The sequence below is a fragment of the Lissotriton helveticus genome, chromosome 3_1 (assembly GCF_964261635.1).
Source record: "Lissotriton helveticus chromosome 3_1, aLisHel1.1, whole genome shotgun sequence".
In the NCBI taxonomy this organism is placed as follows: Eukaryota; Metazoa; Chordata; class Amphibia; order Caudata; family Salamandridae; genus Lissotriton; species Lissotriton helveticus.
This window is the reverse complement of record NC_136061.1, coordinates 417,523,668-417,544,875: the sequence shown is the minus strand read 5'-3', so window position 1 is coordinate 417,544,875 and position 21,208 is coordinate 417,523,668. Positions and strand designations below refer to the sequence as shown.

The 21,208-nt window shown below is 43.6% G+C and overlaps 1 protein-coding gene across 3 annotated transcripts in view; it reads left to right on the top strand.

Annotated features, from left to right (window-relative positions):
* Positions 1 to 21,208, top strand: part of ICA1L (islet cell autoantigen 1 like) — a 399,387-nt gene that overhangs the window by 129,223 nt on the left and 248,956 nt on the right. For all 3 annotated transcript variants that reach the window (XM_078680242.1, XM_078680241.1, XM_078680240.1), the window contains one exon: positions 12,356 to 12,481. In XM_078680242.1, the coding sequence (XP_078536368.1) occupies positions 12,356 to 12,481 (126 nt within the window). The remainder of the gene's footprint in view (positions 1 to 12,355; positions 12,482 to 21,208) is intronic.

Sequence of the window (21,208 nt, the reverse complement as noted above, 5' to 3'; positions counted from 1 at the left end):
GTTGTTAAAATTGAGTTTAAGGAAGCAGCTTCCAGTTGGCATACCAGTTTCTTCATTGTCTGCTTAATGAAGGAGTGGTTTGTACACTCCTATGATGTTGAATCGATTTTTTTGGTCCGCCAGTGTGACGAATTTGACCACGCTGCAGTTCAGTTGTGTGGCCCCTGAATCGAAACATGCCAGCACCGCCAGCCACTTGGTGCGGATCCCTGACTGCTTGAACGGGATCTGAAGCCGCTGTATCCTCTCTTGCTCCAGCGCCGTGCATGTGCAGATTAAGTGCAGAATGTCTCCTGGGCCTGTGTCTCACAGACTGCAAGTGCTTGGTGAGCATGGTCTCTGACATGGTGGAAGGTGTTCGGCGCGCGGTAGAATGCCCAGGCGGTGCTTAAAAAACTTTATTTTGAGAGTTTTAGGTTAACCCTGATTTAAGTATTTTTGGGGTGCAGATGTTTTGTAAGAGTTCAGGGTCATCCAGGCATGAGATCTGGCTGAGAACAGAGCCAGACCAATTTTTTGAAGGATGTGTGTTGTAGCCGAGTGTTCCAGAGATTAGCTAGCCTTTGATTTCAAGAGATTCTTGTAGGTAGCGTCTGCCCGGAGAGGTGTCCCTATGCTGGAGTTCTTGCCATAGCAGCTGATTTAGTGTGTTTGAGGCAAAGAGTCTTATCTTATTCCAGTAGATGATGTAGGTGGCCTTCCTGGCCAGCGATTGTTTCACTAAGCCGAACTACAGCCTTACCTGAGCTGGTGAAGTGTATTTTGGGAGGCTGAACATGGTTCTGTATGCCATTATCAGAGAGCTGTCCACTTGTTTAGCATCTCTCCCCCGCATTGCTTCGCTGCCGTAGATTAGCGTGGGGAGTAGCTTGGCCTGTGCTACCATCAGGAGGGGACATAGTGAGGGCCCCCTCAGTTTTGAAGACCGGTATTTCAGTGTTATTGCTACGACCATGCCTCTCTTTCTGATACAGGACCCTTCATTATCGATAATGACGCCTAGATATTTATAGTCCGTGGAGGGTTCAATAAGAGCACCTCCCAGGTGCTCCCTCTTCTGCCGCCTTCTTTTGTTGTTTATTGTCATAGTCAGAGTTTTCTTGAAATACATTTTAGACTGTTCTCTGCGGCGTATTTCTGCATTTCATCGAGCAGATGTTGGAGACTGACGTGTGTGGCTGAGCAGCACCATGTCGTCCGCATTGTAACAAGGATATGGAACTCCCTTCTACCAGCCTTACGCATTACTTCCTGTCTTGCTTCCTTTAAAATGGTAACTCAGAATCCTCTTATTTCAAAGATGCTTTGACTAAGGCTGTTAATGTCTCATCCCATTCCCAGCTGCAAATTTCATGGCCCAACCTTTGATGATTTGATGTGACTCTTCTGTTTTAATGATCGGTAAAAGTGAGCAACCCAAACTACCCTTGAGGGCTTGGGCAAATGAAAATGAAAGCTTTTATGATTCTTGTCACATTATATGATTGTTACAACACTCTTAGTAATTAACTTATGATTCATTACATTCTGTTGGGGCCATTTAATTGTCCCCCCTAACTTAGTTTATTGATTTTGAAAATGTTATTGAAACAAATTCTCTTGAAGGCACTCCTTACCCTTTCATCTTCTGTTTTAATGCATAACTGTTCGTATATGTCGCTTGTTATCCGCAGTTGGATTCCTTCTCTCTTACAAGGTGCTCTAATGCCTTTCAGCCATGTTCACGCCATAGACAAACATAACTAAATAAATAGGAGTAAAGAAGCCTTCTACAAGAAGACCTTCTACTAAATGAAGATGTTAAACTTTTAATGTTTAGGCAGATCGTTGAGTTTTTCTTTCCAGTTTGTATACTTGTTCTGGGTTTAAAACAGTTGGTGCAGCTTTCAGCGCAGTTTAAACCATTCTTTTAACAAGGTGTTGTGCATTTATTTTAAAGATTAGATGGTTCAGGAACTTTCTTAATTTGCCCTACTTTTTGATAATTACTCGTCATCATCCTGGAAGAGGAACCTGTTTTGGGTGTACGCAAAACCTGTAGAGTTTAGTAGTCTTAAAAACTGTTACTCTTTAATACCACTCTATTTTTCGCCAGCACCTCTGAAACGTAAGTAACTCTGTATTCCTGCTCTTATATTCTTCTATTATGAGAAGGTGATTCTCAACTGCATTGCTTTTAGGTAAGCTGCTATCAGACACTCACTCTGTGAGGGTGCCTGGAAACTGCTTTTTCTAAAGTAAGCACATTTTTCGATCTGTTATTTTATTCTCAGTGCAAAATCACCTATTTTAAGCATGTCTTTTAACTGCTTTTACTGTTTTTAATTTAACACTTCCCCGATACACCGCAGCAATATCTCTGCTGTTTGAGTGGAGGGAAGTAGTTGTTCTTATTTCAATAAACTGCTCACCGTTTTCAACTGCCGGCGATTTGCCTTCTCGTCCCCCTGGGCAACTGCTGCAGAATCCTCCGGCCCAAGTGGTGGGAGGTCCCTCTGGTAGGGGTGACTTGCACTCACTTCCGCCGGGCCAGTTTCGAGCTGCCATCTTGAAGTGAGACGCTCTAGTCTCCTTCCAGTGAAGTGGACTCCTGGCTACAAAGGGTGAGCATGGAGCTGACCCGCAGCGGTCGCGCCAGTGGCGGGACAAAGACGCACCGAAGGCAAGCCCGTATGTACCCGTCCGCACCTGGACCACGCCCAGCGCCTGTCCCCCTGGTCCTTTAGCCCAAAATACAGCAGAGATCATTAATTACCCACACGATGCCCTGTTATTTTTGAGACCTCCTGCCAATAGCACACTTGATACTATGCACTTCACTCCTGCCCTGTCCCTCTCACATATCTCCTGCTCCATAAATTTTAGATCTCCTAGGCCAAAGCAGTTGAACAATTCAGGTATCACAGGCCAGCTGATCAGGTCACCCGAAAAGGCTTGGACTCCAAAACCGCAAACATCGCTTGCATACTAGTAAAGACCAGGTCACTAGTGAAACATCATCAGGAGTTCTCAGATTTAGTTATAGCACAGGTGCAGATGTGGCATTCATAACAGAAACACGGGCAGACCTTAACTCAGGTCCATAAATGGTCGCAGCCACACCCCCTGGCTATGCCATTTATAGGCTAGACAGACAATAAAAAAAGGTGGAGGTTTGTGAATATGCTATCGGGATCTTTTCAAAACCACCTTTAAACCACTCGCCACAATTCGGTTTGAGGTTTCAGGCTTTTTAGTGCAGCTGCCGGGCTTGCAGGCTATTAAGAGACTGCTGATCTATCGTCCACCGGGACCAAGGGGCGGTTTCGCAGAATAGCTCAGCCTGCTAATGGAATCTTCCATCACCAATGCAAATTATTTGGTACTGGACTGTTAGACCTGGCATCATTGGCATGAGTCTCCCTTCCATTGCCTCCTCTGTTTTGATATGATTTTGCTGAATTTATGCTTTGGGCACTGTGCCACTGCTAATCAGTGCCACAGTGGAAGTGCTCCCTATGTTAAATTCATGTACTAATTGGTTACTCCATGATTGGGTTATTTGGTTTATCTGTCAGCACCTAGTACAGTGTACCATGTGTGCCCAGGGCTTGTAAATCAAATGCTGCTGGTGCGCTTGCAGCACTGGTTGTGACACCCACATAAGCAGCTTGTAATGTGTGTCTCAGGTCTGCCATTGCAAAGCCTGTGTGCAGTCTAGCACTGCCTTGTCGACTTGGCCAAGTGCACCCACTTGCCAGTTTCTAAACCTTCCCTTTGTTTCATATTAGACACCCTTATGGTAGGCCCAATGGCAGGGTGCATTGTAAGTATAAGGTAGGACATGCTTTGATGTGTATAGCATGTTCTAATAGTGAATTGCAGCCATTTTCGTTTTTCACTATTGAAACTACCTGTTCTCCTAGGCCAGAATGGGCAGTTAGATTATTACATTCTTATAATCCTAACTGACTCAGGGAACATGGTAGAAATTCGAATTAAGTATGCCTGAACTCAGAATAATAAATACCTTTTTTAATAAAGTTGGGTTTAATATTCTGTGTTTGAAAATACCACTTTTAGAAAGTAGGTATTTTCTTGCCTAACTATCCAGACCTGCCTCTGCTGGGTTGTGTACTCCTTGTCTGGGTTTGTGAGTGCCAGAACTGAGGGATTCCAGGAGACTGGCTGGGGCAGCCCGGTGGTGAATAGAGAGATCTGCATCTAGATGGGAGGGAGGAGTTGCACCTGGGACCTGAATAGGGCTGGGCCTTCCCTCTACAATGCTGGCTCCTCCTCCTGTGGCTTGTCTGATGTCTCTGCCCTGCACTGTGAAAGGAGAGGAGGAATCATGTCAACAGAGTGCTCCAGAGCTGTATCTTCCCTCCCCTGTGCTGGCTCCACCTCCTGTGTGGCGGCTGATGTCTCTGCCCTGCACAGTGAAAGAAAGAAGAGAGTCATGTAAACAAGGTGCTCAGGAACTGGCTTAGACTAGGCAGAGGCCTCTCTGCCTTCAGAGAACAAAGGATTTTGGGGTATAAATATTGGGACCCTGATTCCAAGAACTTAGATCGGTTCTGGACAAGAAACCTTTCTGCCAAGGAGAAGAACCAAGGAAGCTGCAGGAGTTTGGACTGCCCCTCTGCCAGTGTGCTGTTTGCTGGGTTGGCTTGCAGTGGTTGCTTCATTGCCAAGGGAAAGGAGAGGGAACTTTGTAAGGACCTACAGACTATTCTCCAAGGGCTTGAACTGTGCTTGCCTCCTGCTGAAGTCTCAGGGACAAAAGACTTCAGCTCCCTCCTGAATTTCCTTGCTGGGAATTCTGACTCCAGAAGCTTGCGTGCCGCTGGGAGCTGGAAGCGCGACGCACCGAGAAGCAGCGTGTCGCCGCCGCAGCTGAAATCGTCGCAACACCGGAGAAGCGAGCCTTCGCCGCATCTCCCTAGAAGCATGTGTTCATCGAAGCTGTCTGCTGTCGCATCACCGGAGAAGCGTGACGCCTTTGTGAGAGTCGCCATCGCATCACCGGAGAAGCGTGTCGCAGGGCCTGTCGCGGCTCCAAAGTACAGAGTCGTCACAAGGCTGCCAGGGCGTCATCGCATCGTCATCGCTTCGCCACATCAAGGGCGCCATCTTCTCGCATCGCAACCGGATCATCGCATCGCATCAAGGCGCCATCTTGCACACGCAACGGGCCCGCAGGCCGAGAATCTACACATCACCTCCGCACCGGTAAGGCTTATGACTAGTCCCCTACTCTGCGCAAGCATTGAGGCAGGACGCAACCGTTCCTCCAGATCACGGAACCGAGGCATCTCCCCTTTTGCGAGCCTTTTGTTTACTTTGCGTTACGCATCCAGGTACTTTGTTGAGAACTTTGTCGCATTTACCATCAACTTGAACTAATCAACTTTAATCATCTTTTAAATAATCTTAAGTGTAGTATTGTGGATTTTTGTGGTCTTGTGTTTAAGTCTATATAAAGAATACTTATTTTTATAAAACCTGTGTTGTCCACCTGTAGTGTTTTCACTGCATTACTGTGTATATTCACAAATGCTTAACACACTACCTCTGAGATAAGCCTGTCTGCTCGTGCCAAGCTACCAAGGGGGGGAGCAGGGCTTATCAAGGAGTGTAATCCCCTTATCCAGACTTATAAGTAAGGGTCCCTATTTGGACAAAGGTGAATACCATTGCCAACCAAAGACCCCCAGATCTATCATGGACGATTTCAACTTTCATTTGGAAAGTGAAATAGACCTAGATTCCATAAAACCTATTGAATGAATTCAGACTATCCCTAATTACTAAAGGTCCGACACATCGGGCAGGACATATGCTAGATTTTTTTCCAACTATGCGGTTACTACCCTACTCCCTTCTCTCCCTCTCATCTGGTCCGACCACTGGGCAGTTAACTGGCAAATACAGACAGAGGACTGCACCATGCAGAGAAACACAATTCAAAAACCCGCAAGCAGAGCATGGCACAAAACTTGGGCGGTCGAACTGAGAGATGCCATTACCCCTGGACCCTGGCATCGAGTAGAGGATTTAGAGAAGAGTGTGGACAACTTTTAGCTCTGGATAAACTCAGCCCATGACATAGTAGCACCAAACCGCCATTAAATAATAGCCAAAAAGGTATCCCAGCACTGGTACAATGAAAATCGTAGGAGATCAAAGCAGGATTGCCGTAGGCAAGAACAAAGATGGAGAAAAAAGTATGATGTAGAGGAGAAAATCATCTATAAAAATAAATTAGCGGAACATAAAAAAAGTATTGTAGCTTCAAAAACCTCTTACTTCACCGAACAGATAAGAGCAGCATGCGATACAAATAAAACCTTTTTCTTAGCCATAAACAAATTGATTACACCTACTAACCCAAATCATGCAGTAATAAATCAAAATTTCTCCAATGAGATTACAAATTTCTTTCAGGAAAGGGTTGCCAACATCTTCTCTAGTCTTTCAGCAAAGGGAGTAGCGGGTCAACAGGATGGGTGTGTCCCGACTGCCGCTACTGTTAAATGTTGACTCTCTACTTATAAGGCCCTCTCAGAAGAGCAACTTGTAAGATTGATTCCACTTATTAAATCTGTGGGACCACAGACCCCTGTTCCCCTAAGATAATGCACATGATTCCTGCACAAGTGCCACAATACCTGGGCCATATACTGGATAACATGTTGGCGGGAAGGACCTTCCCGACACACTGGAAACATGCCTCCATTCTGCCTTTGCTAAAGAAAAACATTCTGAATGTACTGAAACCGAACAACTATCGTCCAATCTCAAGACTTCCCTTTGTGGCCAAGTTGGCGGAGAAAGTTATGAAGCAGCAACTTTCAGAGTACCTAGAGGAAAATCTTCTTCTGGATGACACACAACACGGTTTCAGAAAAAATCGAATTACTGAGTCTGCCCTGGTATTAGCTACAGAGGATATTCAAGAAGTGCTGGACAGGGGAGGGGCCAAATGCTGCTGGATCTTTCTGCTATTAAAGAAAACAGGGGCCCTCAGGAAAATTCAATAGACGAAACAATAGAATTACAGACCACAATCGGTACTATAATCAGGTTTCCAGACCCAGCCGGGTGAGGAAATGTTAAATTTAGAATCAAAGATGATTTGGTAGACCTAGAGAAGGTCACATATAAACATTTAGATAGGGCACAATCCTGTACCTATCCCAAGGATAGAAAGAACATATAGTGAGAAAAATAAGTGAGTGAAAAGGAAGTTTTTCAGGCAAGAGGTTTGGAGCCAACAGTCGCTTGCAAATTAGTAATCAATTAAAACAAGTTTCGACATACAGTATCTACAGAATGAAATGCAACTAATTTTCTGTAATACTGTTCAAGCGTCAACATTTCGATCCCCTGGCTCCTAATGAACCGGGATCATCATCAGGACTATATTAATCATTGCCTGTTTTTATTTTGAATGCCTGCCGAGTCTGTTTAGTAGTCTTGGTCAGGCGCATTTGTTTAAGAACATGGATATCAACGAAGGTCAGTGCCTTGTATGGATCGGATTTGGGAGCGAATAGTCCTTGGCGGTTGTGCTCGGGATTTGCGAATGCGTTATTCCTCGGGTGGTTTGGCCGTGTAGGTTCGGCGCTCAAAATTGCTTGGATATCGGTATGTTCAGTGGTGGGGTGATGGCGGAGACACGATGGTCTCTCTCCTCATCGCAGTCAGCGAGAATCCGCTGCTCTGCTGTGATGGGCTGGTTCGCTGAAATCTAGATTTTTCTGCGGCATTTGACAGTCAGCCACAAGATCTTAATTGACCATATGCGCAGCCTAGGGATTGAGGACGTAGCTCTAGATCTCCGCCAATCCTTTTTGGGTAACAGACAACACACTGTGTTGATGGGCAAATTTACATCTAAGCCTTTCTCCCTGCCCTGCAGAGTTACTCGGGGATCAGCACTGAGTCCAACACTTTTCAACCTTTATGTTGTACCACTCATTACAATCATCAAAAGTGCGGGCTTTCATCTGTTGTCCTATGCCAATGACACCCAAATTGTGGTGTCACAGGTAAAACTGGAAAATAACTCGGGCATGGCACTCAGAACATGTATGAGCAATGTGAGTAAGTGGATGGCCTACAACTACCTTAAATTAAATGCGACTAAAACTGAGGTCATCCTTTTTAGTAACAACCCCTCACTCTCTACTCTGGAATGGTGGCCACCCGAACTGGACTCACTTCATGAGCCTCTAACAGAGTCAAAAATCTCAGCGTCCCGAAAGATAAAGAACTGAAGTTTAAGGACCAGGTAAATAAAATTACATCAGCTTCTTTTTTTCGCCAAGGCTCATAAAAAAGATTGAAAAATTCTTGCCCCCTGAACTTCTGAGAACGGCTATCAGCGCATTGGTTCTCACTAAGATAGACTATTGCGACAGCCTTTATCTTACTCTCACATTGGGCCTTGAAAAGAGGCTCCAGACTCTGCAAAAGGCCGCTGCCCACTTTCTCCTCAAAAACCCCAAACATGCGTCTCGCCGATTTAGACTCCACATGGGGACCCGACAAGGGTGCCCCCTATCGCCATTACTCTTTGACCTCACCCTGGAGCCCCTGGCCCACTGGATCCGCACGGACGTTTCATCAGGGGCCTCCAATAGAATGCCAAGACAACGGATAAAATCTCCCTTTATGCAGACGATATCCTGGTATATGTCACCTCCCCCCGGTCTTCGATTAATAGCCTATTCCATGTCCTTACCAATTTTGCTAAATATTCGGGTTATTCGATCAATTGGTCTAAATCGACACTATATATGCTACACGGCCCCCCACCCCGACTACCCCAAGGGTTTACTATCACAATAGCTCAAGATGGCTTTAAATATCTAGGTATCTTTGTTACCCCGGATCCCACGATCTTCCATGATCGGAATTTACTGGGCCCCCTGCGTCGACTGTACAGTGACGTAGCTCACTGGCGATCTTTACCACTCTCCCTCCCTGGCAGGGTGGCCTTATTTAAAGTGCTGGCGCTCCCGCGCTTCTTGTATGCCCTGCAGAATTGTCCCTTTCCGATTCCTGACTCCTACTTCAACACCGTGGAGAGTAACATACGACTTCTGTTGTGGGACGGCGGGGCGGCTCGCATCGCCCTTCAAAAGCTCACCCAGAGTTGGTATGACGGAGGTATCGCCTTGCCTAACCTGCGCCTTTATTATTGGTCATCGCAGCTGGTGGTCATCAACCATTGGATTTATGGCTCACCCCTGAACCCAGCCTTTCACTTAGATAGATGTCAGACGGGGCGGGAGGGTTACCTAGGGGCCCTTTATAGCAAATCGACCAAAAACAAATACGTTGGACCCATGGCACACACAGTCGCAATCTGGCATAGGGCCAACAAGTGTATGGGCTGGTCGAATAAACTCACTAGAGCGGCACCACTGTGGTCGTCGCAACGGCTAGGCTCTCTGTGCTTCCACTTGGGATTCGACCGCTGGGACACAATAGGGATTTCGACGGTGGGAGACCTAATACATAAGGGCAAGCTACTGACATTTGAGGACCTGCAAACTAAATACTCCCTCGCACACACAGAGCTGTTCCGCTACTTCCAAATCAGACACGCTATCCTCGCTGCTATCCCTGATCTTTCCTCCATACATGAGACCTCCCCCTTGGAGGATAGACAGCTTTCAGAGCCTCTCCCTGCGAAGGCCATCTCCTACACTTATCGCAAACTCTGTAACAACCTCCCTGATACCTTCCAGCCTCTACGAGACAAATGGCAGGCAGATTTAGGTCCCCTGGGGGATGAAGACTGGCGGGCGGCCCTTATGTTCCCTAGAGAGGCGGCAATCAATCATCGGTTTCGACTGATCCAACTGAAAGTACTACATAGGGCCTACATGTTCGCTACATTATTCGCTAGAATTGGTAGACGCCCTGACGACCTGTGTTTAAGGGGCTGCAGTTTGTCTGGCACCTTCTATCATGTATTGTGGGACTGTCCGGTAATACAACAATTCTGGGGGGAACGGTTCGAAAAATGAGAGACTCCCTGGGAAAGCCAGGCCCACTATCACCGAGGGAAAGTGTACTCAACATATGGGGGGCCACAGACCTGAACAAACTTGAATTACAGTGGGCGGCGTTGGGTTTCCTGCTCACTAAACGCTCCATTGCTATGAAATGGGGCTCTGCCGAGAGGCCACTGGTGGTGGGATGGGTGGCTGAGATGGACCGCTGTATGCTTGCTAAAAAAACAGTATATAAACTTAGAGGCTGTCCTGCAAAATGGGATAAGAAATCGGGACACTGGAATAAATACCGTGGGGAACTCTGTGACTCCCCGACGACGGAACTGGCCATGGACAGAGCTGGACCCCTATCTCGAATTGTGCGCTGATGTGTTATTCTAATTATTTTGTGCCTGGATTCCACTGTGTCATTCTGTATGTGACTGCTTTATTGACTCTGTTTTCTTTTCAATAAAATTATATATTAAAAAAAAAAAACATGAATCAGCAAGAGGGGCAAATTACACTTTGTTGCCGGTTAAACAACGATGTTGGTTTAAGGCTCTCTGTCTGGCCTATAAAGCACTGCATGGACTGGGGCTAGCCCATTTCAGAGAAAAACTCAATTGGTATGTCCCGGCAAGGATACTCAGTTCAGGCTCTGCCATGAACCTGATTGTTGCTCCTTTCAGGAGAACCAACTAGGGTGGGAAGAGCTTTTTCAGGGCTAGAGCGATGCTCTGGAACAGCCTCCCACTGACACTAAAAGCTGCCCCTCCCTACTTAATTTCAGAAAAGCTTTAAGGACCTGACTGTTCCCATAGGAGTAATAGGCAACCAGCCACTGGCTAAACTCTTTCGGACATCTACTGCAGCAAATTTTCTATTGTGTTCCTACAGCGCCAAGACGCCTACTGGCATTAGTTGCGCTTTATAAATTATATAAATAAATAAATACGGCAGGTCTTCATTCTCACTTCAACCATTCCATTTTGCCTTTAGTCAAGGTTTTTGGCTGCCACAAGGAGAAAGCCAAAGTACACAAATTCTTCCCCCTCTTTTGCATCATGCACATATGCATCTGCTCACCGACTGAAACACAACCCGGACAAACAAATCTGTAAGGTATTCATATAACCTATGAATTGCTTCCTAAATTAGTACCATTAGCAATTATATATTATGCAAGGTACTAGCTGATTTTGTACTCTTATAAGTAAACATATTTCTACAGCTAACCCCATAGGTAACTTCAAGGCATGTGAAAAAACAAGTACTGTCAAAGCCAGTAGAACTCACCTTTATAATGCACTTGCCAAGCTATTGGCATTACTAGTTCTTGTTAGAAAGCATTGATAAAAAATAAAAGAAAAATATCGAATTGCTATATTCAAAGAAAAGCATACAGATATCTTATGATATCTTGAAACTGTACTTCACTTTCAGTATTTTAAGTTGAAACTGTACTTCACATTCAGTATTTTAAGTCTTTATAAGTAGCTTAGTTTATTTTTCAAATACTTTTTAGCCAGGAAACTGAACAGAATTTAAAAAGAATAGGGAGTATCAGAATTTAAAGGAACATACTTGCTTAAGCCTAATTTACTTTCCAGGACACTTAAAATTGAAATGCTCTGTCTCCAGTCTAGGAGCAGATTTGTACCAGGCACATCTCTCACAGCACCTTAAAGGCAGTCTTTGTGTGTCAACACCAGGGCTTTCTTTCAACATGTGGAGTGGAGAAGATAAAACAAAATCAACCCGATAAAGTATGAATTGTTGTCAGTCCCCTGGAAAATGTACCCATTGATCTGCTCTTTTGGATGAATGGTGGAAAGCAACACTGTGAGAGCCAGGGTCTGGGGGTGTGTGTAAGAAGGAGAGAGCAAGAAAACATGCGCTCTCATGGAGTGCTAAAAGAAACACATAGTTCCTGAGCCTTGGAAGGATACAAGGACGGTAAAGAAGCCATGATTCATGTTATTGGCAAACACAAGACGAGGAAGGAAAGCCATTAAATAAGAAGCAAATAAATGAGAAAGCTACCCACTGTAAGCACTGGTAAGCTAATTAATGATAAGTTGAGCCCACTATAAGTATTGACATTGTATACAATACAATTTCAGTAACAGACAGCTCAAAGCTAATGATCTTACTAGTTGTTACATGAGTGTTCTTAATCCTTATACTGTCTTCCATTATTAATGCTCACTCTGTGCTTGCTTTTGCCATCATCATTCCTGACATTGAGCAAACCTTGAAATGTGATGGTATGTACTAATTGTTAGTCATACAAATGTCTGTATTTGATTTGTATGTTCATTTGCACTAACCACGATCTATTTGTGGGAATTTGTGTTTTCTAGGTTCAGATGCAAGTGAAAAGCTCAAAATCCTTATTTGACAAATTAAAGATGGATGTGTGTCAGAAGGTGGACCTGCTTGGAGCTAGTCGATGTAATTTGCTATCTCACTCCCTCGGCACCTACCAGGTATCCGTTCTGTCCTCATAGCATAGTGCCTTTGAAGATAGGGGTAATGTTTAAATGACAGGACCAAGTGTTAGGTGGAAGGTCTATTACAGGGGTGTGTGGACTATTAGAATTGGTTAAAGACAGAGTTCTTAACATGAATCATAATGTGGGAAAAGTGACCTTCCCAAGTGAAACAGATTCTTTTAAGTCTCTTCAATTCATGGAGACTGTGAATCTTAGGGATGGTGAAAGAGCATATCATAACGTAGATCAGTTGTTCTATTTTGAAGACTGCACCTCCTACTAAAAGGCATGATTCATTTTCTTTGAAGCAGCATCCTCTCTATTAAAAAGCCCATACGTTGATACCATCTTTATACAATTTCAAGGAGGTATGGATATGGTTTAAGTGGTCTTGGTGCCTGATTTTTGGTGAGTATCGAACAGGCCGAGCAAGAAATGAAGATGCTTTTAAATGCAGATTTTCCACAGTTTTAATGTAAAGAAAATCATGATTTTATTAAAAAAGGCACGGAGGCTAATATTATGCCATATCTTTATTACTACCCAAACACAGCAGCAACATAACATCATAGAATCAGAATATCTGCAAACATTCTAGAACTTAGAACATGTATAAAGCCCAATGACAAGCAGCCATTTTCCTCTTTTGTAACTGCGAAAAATAACAAGTCCTATATTTTCCAACGTCTTCTTTCTTCCTTAAACTTGACTTCCAACTTCTCTTCTTTTAACCTGAACCTTTCCTCCAACTTCTTCTCCAACTTTATCCTTCAAAATAAACAAAAAAATTAATTACAGAGCGGGCACTGCGGAGGGATAATATTAGCCTCCGTGCCTTTTTTAATAAAATTATGATTTTCTTTACATTAAAACTGTGGAAAATCTGCATTTTATGTCAAAGGCCCAGAGGTCAACATTATGCATGTTCAAAGTTCTTCCAAAACCTTTTCCACAGGCTTAAAGTAAAACTTTCTAAAAGTTGAATCATTTGACCAGTCAAGTCAAGTCAAGTCAAAACCACTTTATTCGATTAATTAAAATCATAAAAGTATGCTATAGAAATACAAAAACATTTAAAATATCTGATAAAAATGTAATATACAGGATAAAAATGCAATTCAAAATCGAAAAATACATAATCATTCAATCCCGTGGTTAAGCAATTGATAGAAATACATGGTCTGTATATTAAGAGGATTCAAGTTCTTGGATAGCTTTCTGTCTAACCCTCTTATTTCTGACAGACGCGGCAAGAAAGCTGGCGACACAGAACATAGTTACCGGGGATTCTAACAGTTGTAAAAACAATAAAGAAGGTTTACACTGAATAAAATTCATCTTTTTCAGTAATGGAAGAATAAACCTTTTCCTGGCATCTTGGTACAATGGACAAAAGATCATAAAGTGCATAGTGTCTTGCGGGGAAAAGTCATCACATTTGCAAGGGGCAGCATCTTCAGGTCTACTCCAACCCTCCAAATCCCCGAGCACTGTGTAAATTTGGTTAAACCGAAGTTTAGTCAATAACCATCTATGAAAAGAATTTGTTACAATGGTCAGGTAAGGCGACATAGCTATTGACTGGGTTTCCAAAACATGGCCCCTAACCAAAGATTTACGTAGTTCTACTCCTTCCCGCTCTGCCTCCCTTAGCTTGATGAAATTAGTTTTTACCCACTCTAGGTCTGCCTTACAAAGAGACTCCAGATTAAAAAAGATCTCTGGTCGCCCCATATACATTGCTAACGTTTTTATGTAAGACAACCACTGGATTTTGTTCATATTATCGAACAAAATACAGTCCTTTAAGATCTTATGATTTAGGGAGAGGTTCGGGTTTAACCAAGTTTTGATCCATAGCAGCATTGGGGCTATTTTAATTATATCTGCTAGGTAACCAATCCCCAATTCTAGATGGACAGAGTGGGTAGCAGTAGATTGAGGGAGGCCTAGGAGGGACCGTAGGAATTTGTTTTCCTCAGTTTGAATAACGTCGGGTTCAGTGAATCCCCATATTGAGACCCCGTATGGAAATGGTCTTGGCCTTGTATATTGTTAAGATTGCCTCATAGGGTTTCCCCCCCAGCCTTTTAGCAAAGCCTAGCACTGCAGCTGAAGAATTTCTCACCGAATTTACCTTAATTGAGAGTTGAGGGGACCATGAACCCTTATCATCAAAGACTACTCCCAAGTAGGTAAATACCTTCACTCTGGAGATTTCTTCACTACCACAAAAAAAGGTCTTTACTTTGTTTTTTGAGGGCCCCAGAGACATAACATGCGATTTGCCATTGTTTACTACCAAATCCAGGCTTTTCATAAAAACACCAAACGAGTCCAGCAGTCTTTGTAGACCCAACGGGGTCCTCGCCAACAGGACAGCGTCATCCGCGTATAGGAGCACCGGAACCGGTGTTCCTCCCAGCCGCGGAATGTCTGGAGTCGCTGTTAACAGGTTTACCTCCAATGAGTTTACATATAAAGTAAATAACATAGGGGCCAAGATACATCCCTGACGCACCCCTCTGCCGGACTTAAAACTGGACGTGCATTTCCCCTCATTTGTCATCCTGATTGAAGCGTTCTGATCCTTATGCAGCTCGGCCAAAAAATACACAAGGGACCGGTCAAGTCCCAGTTCCAGGAGCATGGTCCACAGCTTTGACCTATTAACTAGATCAAAAGCTGTGGACAAGTCCATAAAACCCAAATAAATGGAGCCCCTGGCGGCCTTGGTGTACTTAGCTGTTATTAAGTGTAGGTTCAAACATTGATCCGTGCTCCTCCCCGCTCTGAAGCCATATTGGGCATCTGACAGGATGGTATTGTCAGAGGCCCACCCTGTTATCCTTGCTAGAATTACCTTTCCCAGAATTTTTATAGAGGAATCTAGCAAGGATATGGGCCTATAGCATCTAGGGTCAGCCCTTTGGCCCTTCTTAAGGACCGGGATTATTGTTGACCGGGACCAAGATTTAGGGAATCCAACACAGGCCGAGGAGTTAAAAACGTTAGTCAGGATGTTGGCCCAGTACAATGGGTTAGCTTTGTACATATCAGAGGGAACCCCGTCTGGCCCTGGTGCCTTTCGTCCTGCCGAGTCCTCAATTGCTTTTACGACTTCCGCCAAGTGAAACCTTACAGGCAAGACGGGAGAATCTGAGGCTGGGGCCACAAAGATTTCTAACTCCAAATGACTACCGTAGATTTGTTCAAAGTGGCTCAACCAGTCCTCCTCTGCGATATTAACTTCTAAAACATTATTTTTACTATTTGAAAACAGAGGCGTGTTAATGATAGACCAGAATTTTGCGCTATCTTTTAGGGTTGCTTTATCCATTAGCTCAACCCACGCGTCGTGTTTAATTTGATTTTTCCTATCCTGTACTACCCTTGAGTACTCGCTTCTGAGCTGGGCAACCCGAGCATTATTCCTTGGTCGCTCCTGGAGTGCTTTTTTCAGGAGGTTAAGGGATTTAGTGCATTTGTGGTCAAACCAGCCCGTAACCAGGTTATCTTTGGCTGGACCACTTTTAGTCGTGAGTTCTTTAGCCACTTGGGAGCAGATGGCTTCATAAGAGAATATTACTTGCTCCCCGTTAGAATGGGGATCTCCACAGATATTTAAATCCTGAGCTGCCTTCGTGGTAATGATATTAAAGAACTCCTCTGGCACAACCTTACTCCAGTTTAATCTCCGCCCCTGATCTTTTACTTTTACTTCAGCTACCACCGATGACGGGGTGGTTTTATTAAAAAGGGAAAAAACATTTACCAGTTCAATTACCACTGGATTATGGTCACTAAAAGGGGAGAGTATAGCATTATAAAAAACAACATATTTTAAAAGTCCAGAAGAAAGAAATATGTAATCAATTATAGTTTCGCAATCCCTGCCTATGTATGTGGGGACACGAGAACTTTTATCTGAAAACCCTGCTTCAAACACATCATTATTAGATAAGAGTTTCTCCAGTGCTTCCCCTTTACTAGTATGCTCGAAATGTTGCAGGGATGTGAAGTCTGGCCCATCATTATCCACTAGTAAACAATTAAGACTACATAAATGGATGTTAAAATCACCCAACAGAATGAATTGGCAAAAAGTGGTTTGCTTTACAGTATAAGTGTTTAAAAACTCTGTCAACCACAACAAGTGTACATTTGGGGAATCCCCTTGCTGAGAATTATAACAGTTTACTAAAATTAATTATTTGGTTTTATTAGTAAGTTTTAGTTCCAGATTTAAGAAATTATTAGAGGCACATTCTACTCTGCTAACTGTCCCTCTTACATTCACAGAAACCAATAACACAAGTCCCCCTTTGTCTCTCCCGGCCGACGATTTTGATGCAGGGACAAAATAAGAGGTGAAGCCATCTAACCAGAAATCACAGTCTCTGTCCCAAGTTTCTTGAAGAGCCACAATATCATGTTGTTTCACAAATTTTAACCAGTTGGTATCATCTCTCTTCGAACGCAGGCCAGCGACGTTCCAACTTATCATCTTAACCGTTACCCCCTTAGCGTTACACAGTGATACAGGGTTACAGAGGGTAGCGGGAGGGGTCAAACCAAGTTGGTCCTCTACCGGGGGGGCCGAGACAGGATGTGACTCTTCCCCAAGACCCTTTTTTACCTCTCGTCAATCGCACAGTTCCAGGGTAGAAAGCGCATCAAATCTGTTGTGTGTAGTGATGTTGGGCCCAAAGTTAAAGTAATTCTCTCCTCCGGGTCCCTGAAATGAAACCGGCGTCTGCGCCATAGCGGGAGTATAGGGTCTCCGTCTCACACCAAAGTTAAAATGATTCTCTCTGCCGGGACCCTGAAATGAAACCGGCGTCTGAGCCATAACGGGAGTATAGGGTCTCCTTCTCGCACCATGTGGGGGCGTTCCAGATAGATGGTTATAAAAAAAAACAAGAGGACGCACCCCTATGCTGTTATCATCGTGCGTCTGTGAGGCTGCCCTTAACAGGACTGTGGCCACATGTTGTGGATATCTAAAATTAATAATTATACAGTCCCCTTTACAGGTCTTTGAAGTAATCAAAGGAAGCTGGAACTGTAGGTTCTTTAAGTTACTTTATTAAGATATTAAGTTATGATGATAACCCCATCAGGAGCAGCTGTCCTGCTGCTCAGCCCTCACTCAACTGACATTCACAGCACACCAACATTCTAATCATCCAACATTCCACTCATCATGCATACAAGCTGAGCAGCAGGGAAACACAAGTTACAACATATCTCCCTTCGTTATGGGTTCAATTGCACACAAAGCAATAAACAAATACAACATTGACAATAAGTCAAGTACTGTTGGTCAATAAATTCAAGAAATTTTAGATAACACATATAAGATAAAACGAGCAATTTTTTTATAAGCGATAGGTACTCACATACCTCATTGCACAACTAATGACACAATAAACAAACTGACTCAAGAAGACACATCCTATCTCCTTCCATACAAACCCACGCATACCACAGTTTGAATAAATATCATATGTAACACATTATTTCCTGAAATAAGCAACAAAACCACATCCAACAACCATACGTTACAAACTATACCAGTTGGCCAGACCAGTACAATAAGCAACGTAACCCTATAATCCAAATATAACAGGAAATCACATGTACATCACATGTAAACAACAACAATGACGTGTGAGATACAAATTTCCCCATCGCAACCTTAACGTGCGAGGTAACATACAACCTAATCGCAACCCTAACGTGGGAGACAACAACATCCCCATCGCAACCTTAGCGTGCGAGGTAACATATAATCTAATCGCAACCCTGATGTGCGAGACAACAACATCCCCATCGCAACTCTAACGTGCGAGGTATCGTAAAACCCAATCGCAACCCTGACGTGCGAGACAACAACATCCCTATCGCAACCTTAACGTGCGAGACAACAATATCCTCATCGCAACCTTAACGTGCGAGATATCATAAGACCCAATCGCAACCCTGACGTGTGAGACAACAACGTCCCAATCGCAACCTTAACGTGCGAGGTAACGTACAACCCAATCGCAACTCTGACGTGCGAGACAACAATATCCTCATCGCAACCTTAATGTGCGAGATATCATAAGACTCAATCGCAACCCTGACGTGTGAGACAACAACGTCCCCATCGCAACCTTAACGTGCGAGGTAACATACAACCCAATCGCAACTCTGACGTGCGAGACAACAATATCTTCATCGCAACCTTAATGTGCGAGATATCATAAGACTCAATCGCAACCCTGACGTGTGTGACCACAACGTCCCCATCGCAACCTTAACGTGCGAGGTAATATACAACCCAATCGCAACTCTGACGTGCGAGACAACAATATCCTCATCGCAACCTTAACGTGCGAGATATTATAAAACCCAATCGCAACCTGACGTGCGAGACAACAACATCCTAATACTTTACTAATTACCAAACTACATTAGAAGCGAGATACTAAACAGTAGTCATCTCATACGCAACACATACATATATAAGGTTCACCATTTATACATAAGTCTTAAGACCTTTGACATAAACTTGTACTTCTGATAATCTTCTTATTGGTTTTCTATTGCTTTTCCAGTTCTGGGACACTTTCCCTTTTTTTTTTTTTTTAAGTCACTTCTGGGCTCGCGTGCCCACTACTGTACAGTTTCTTCTTTGTGCAGTTCCTGTGACTTGAGCCCATTTAACACTTCCAAATCGGTTCTTATCTGTTGATCAGGTCGTTTAAACATCGATTTCCATGAACACTGTTGCATTACTACGCTGTTGGTTTCCATTTCCCTCTTATCTTTTTCTTTTTTATACTATAAATATCCTGGGTGCTAACATATTCATCAATCCAAAGAACTGCGAAGACTCAAGAAACGATGTAGGCTCTCTGCGCACTTCTAATGAAGGTTAAAGTCAAGCATTACCTTCAAGTCTGCTGTAGATGTATAAAGGCCTTGTGAACTACTTCTCCTTCCGACGACTGCTTCGGTATTTCTTGACGCTTTTACTTGCGTTACTTAGCAACCATCATTGTTGCTTTAAATGACAAATGGCTGCCATCGCGTAGTGAAAACAACGTCAACACGTCAGCACGTGAGTCACCAGGAGCTCCATCATCTAAACTACGCAGGATGACAATGGCAGCATTCCTTCAGGAAACAGAGTCTCGCGGTAAGCGTTAATGTTCATATTCAAATAACGCACTAAAGCTGATAATTGTATGTTGCGACTGTAGAACTTACACTCCCACTTTCTGCACAAAATTAAATAGCAACTAGAAAACGCCAAAGAGACGTTTCCTCACACTACGATGTCGGGTTTTTCTCTGCAGTACTTTGTCACATGAGGTTGAAAGACATTCACTCTCAGTCTGAAGTCGCTACTCATTTCATTAAAATGAGACAACTGTAGCTCAATTTCAAATATAAATACTTCCTAGGCAGTTTACATTTCCAAATTTTCCATCAGCTGACAAACGTTCATCACATTACGCTGAGGCTCGATTTATGCCCCCGTACAACCCATCAGCTTCAAAATTACTGAAGACCACAGATGATTTTATGCTCTTGAATTACATTTGTCTGGCACACCTGCGTATCAGGGCGACCGATGGTAAGGTCACTGATGGGGTTCTTCCTTTTTGTGCCAGACAACGCTTAAAACATGCATACATCATCAGATAAAAGTCATTTACCTTGAAATTGGTCTATTTCCACGATGTTCTTTTACGGTCCAGTTACACTTTCTTCACCTTTTTATTTCTCTTCACCGCTTCGCTCTTTTGCTTGTTCTAGTCCAACAGTCCTTTCCCTTTTTGATACTTTTTCTTTTTAATTTGCACGCGTAGATTCTTCTTCAGATTGATCACCAAATGTCGCCAAATGAAGTAATCAAAGGAAGCTGGAACTGTAGGTTCTTTAAGTTACTTTATTAAGATATTAAGTTATGATGATAACCCCATCAGGAGCAGCTGTCCTGCTGCTCAGCCCTCACTCAACTGACATTCACAGCACACCAACATTCTAATCATCCAACATTCCACTCATCATGCATACAAGCTGAGCAGCAGGGAAACACAAGTTACAACAGTCTTCTTAGAAGGCCCGATCCAATTTACCCTTCTAGTAATTATAATATCCGGGGCAAATTTTGTAGGGAAACCACAATTCCTGTTTAGCCATGACACAGTCTTGTTTTTAAGGGCATCATGTGTTTCCTCATGAGACTGGGCTAATTGCGTGTCTTGGGGCGGAACATTTGTTAAAACTACAATGTAGGGGGAACACGTTGGGGGTAGGTTCATAGATCTACTTCTCCTTACCAAACTATTACTGGGTGAACAAGGAGGCCCTGTTGTAAATCGTGTGGCTTCACTCGCTACAGTGGTGGGAGCTGTTATGACTGGGTCAATATTCTTTAAATGCTGGGTAGCTTGCTGCTGCTTTCCCCCTCTAGCTACCTGATCTGGCCCTCCTATATCCGTCACTACCTCCTTAGTACTGTCAGCCGTTGTTAAATGTTTTGAAAGCAACCCTCCTAACCTCTTAACTTCGGCAGTAACACTGTCGAGATTCCGCACTAGGGGTTGAACAAACTGCTCTAATTTGGCTTCAAACATTGCTTCCAGGGAGTGAAGTAGTTGCGAAAATTGGTCAGGGCTAAGAGTACTATTAGTCCCAGTACTTTCGACCTGTACTTTATTA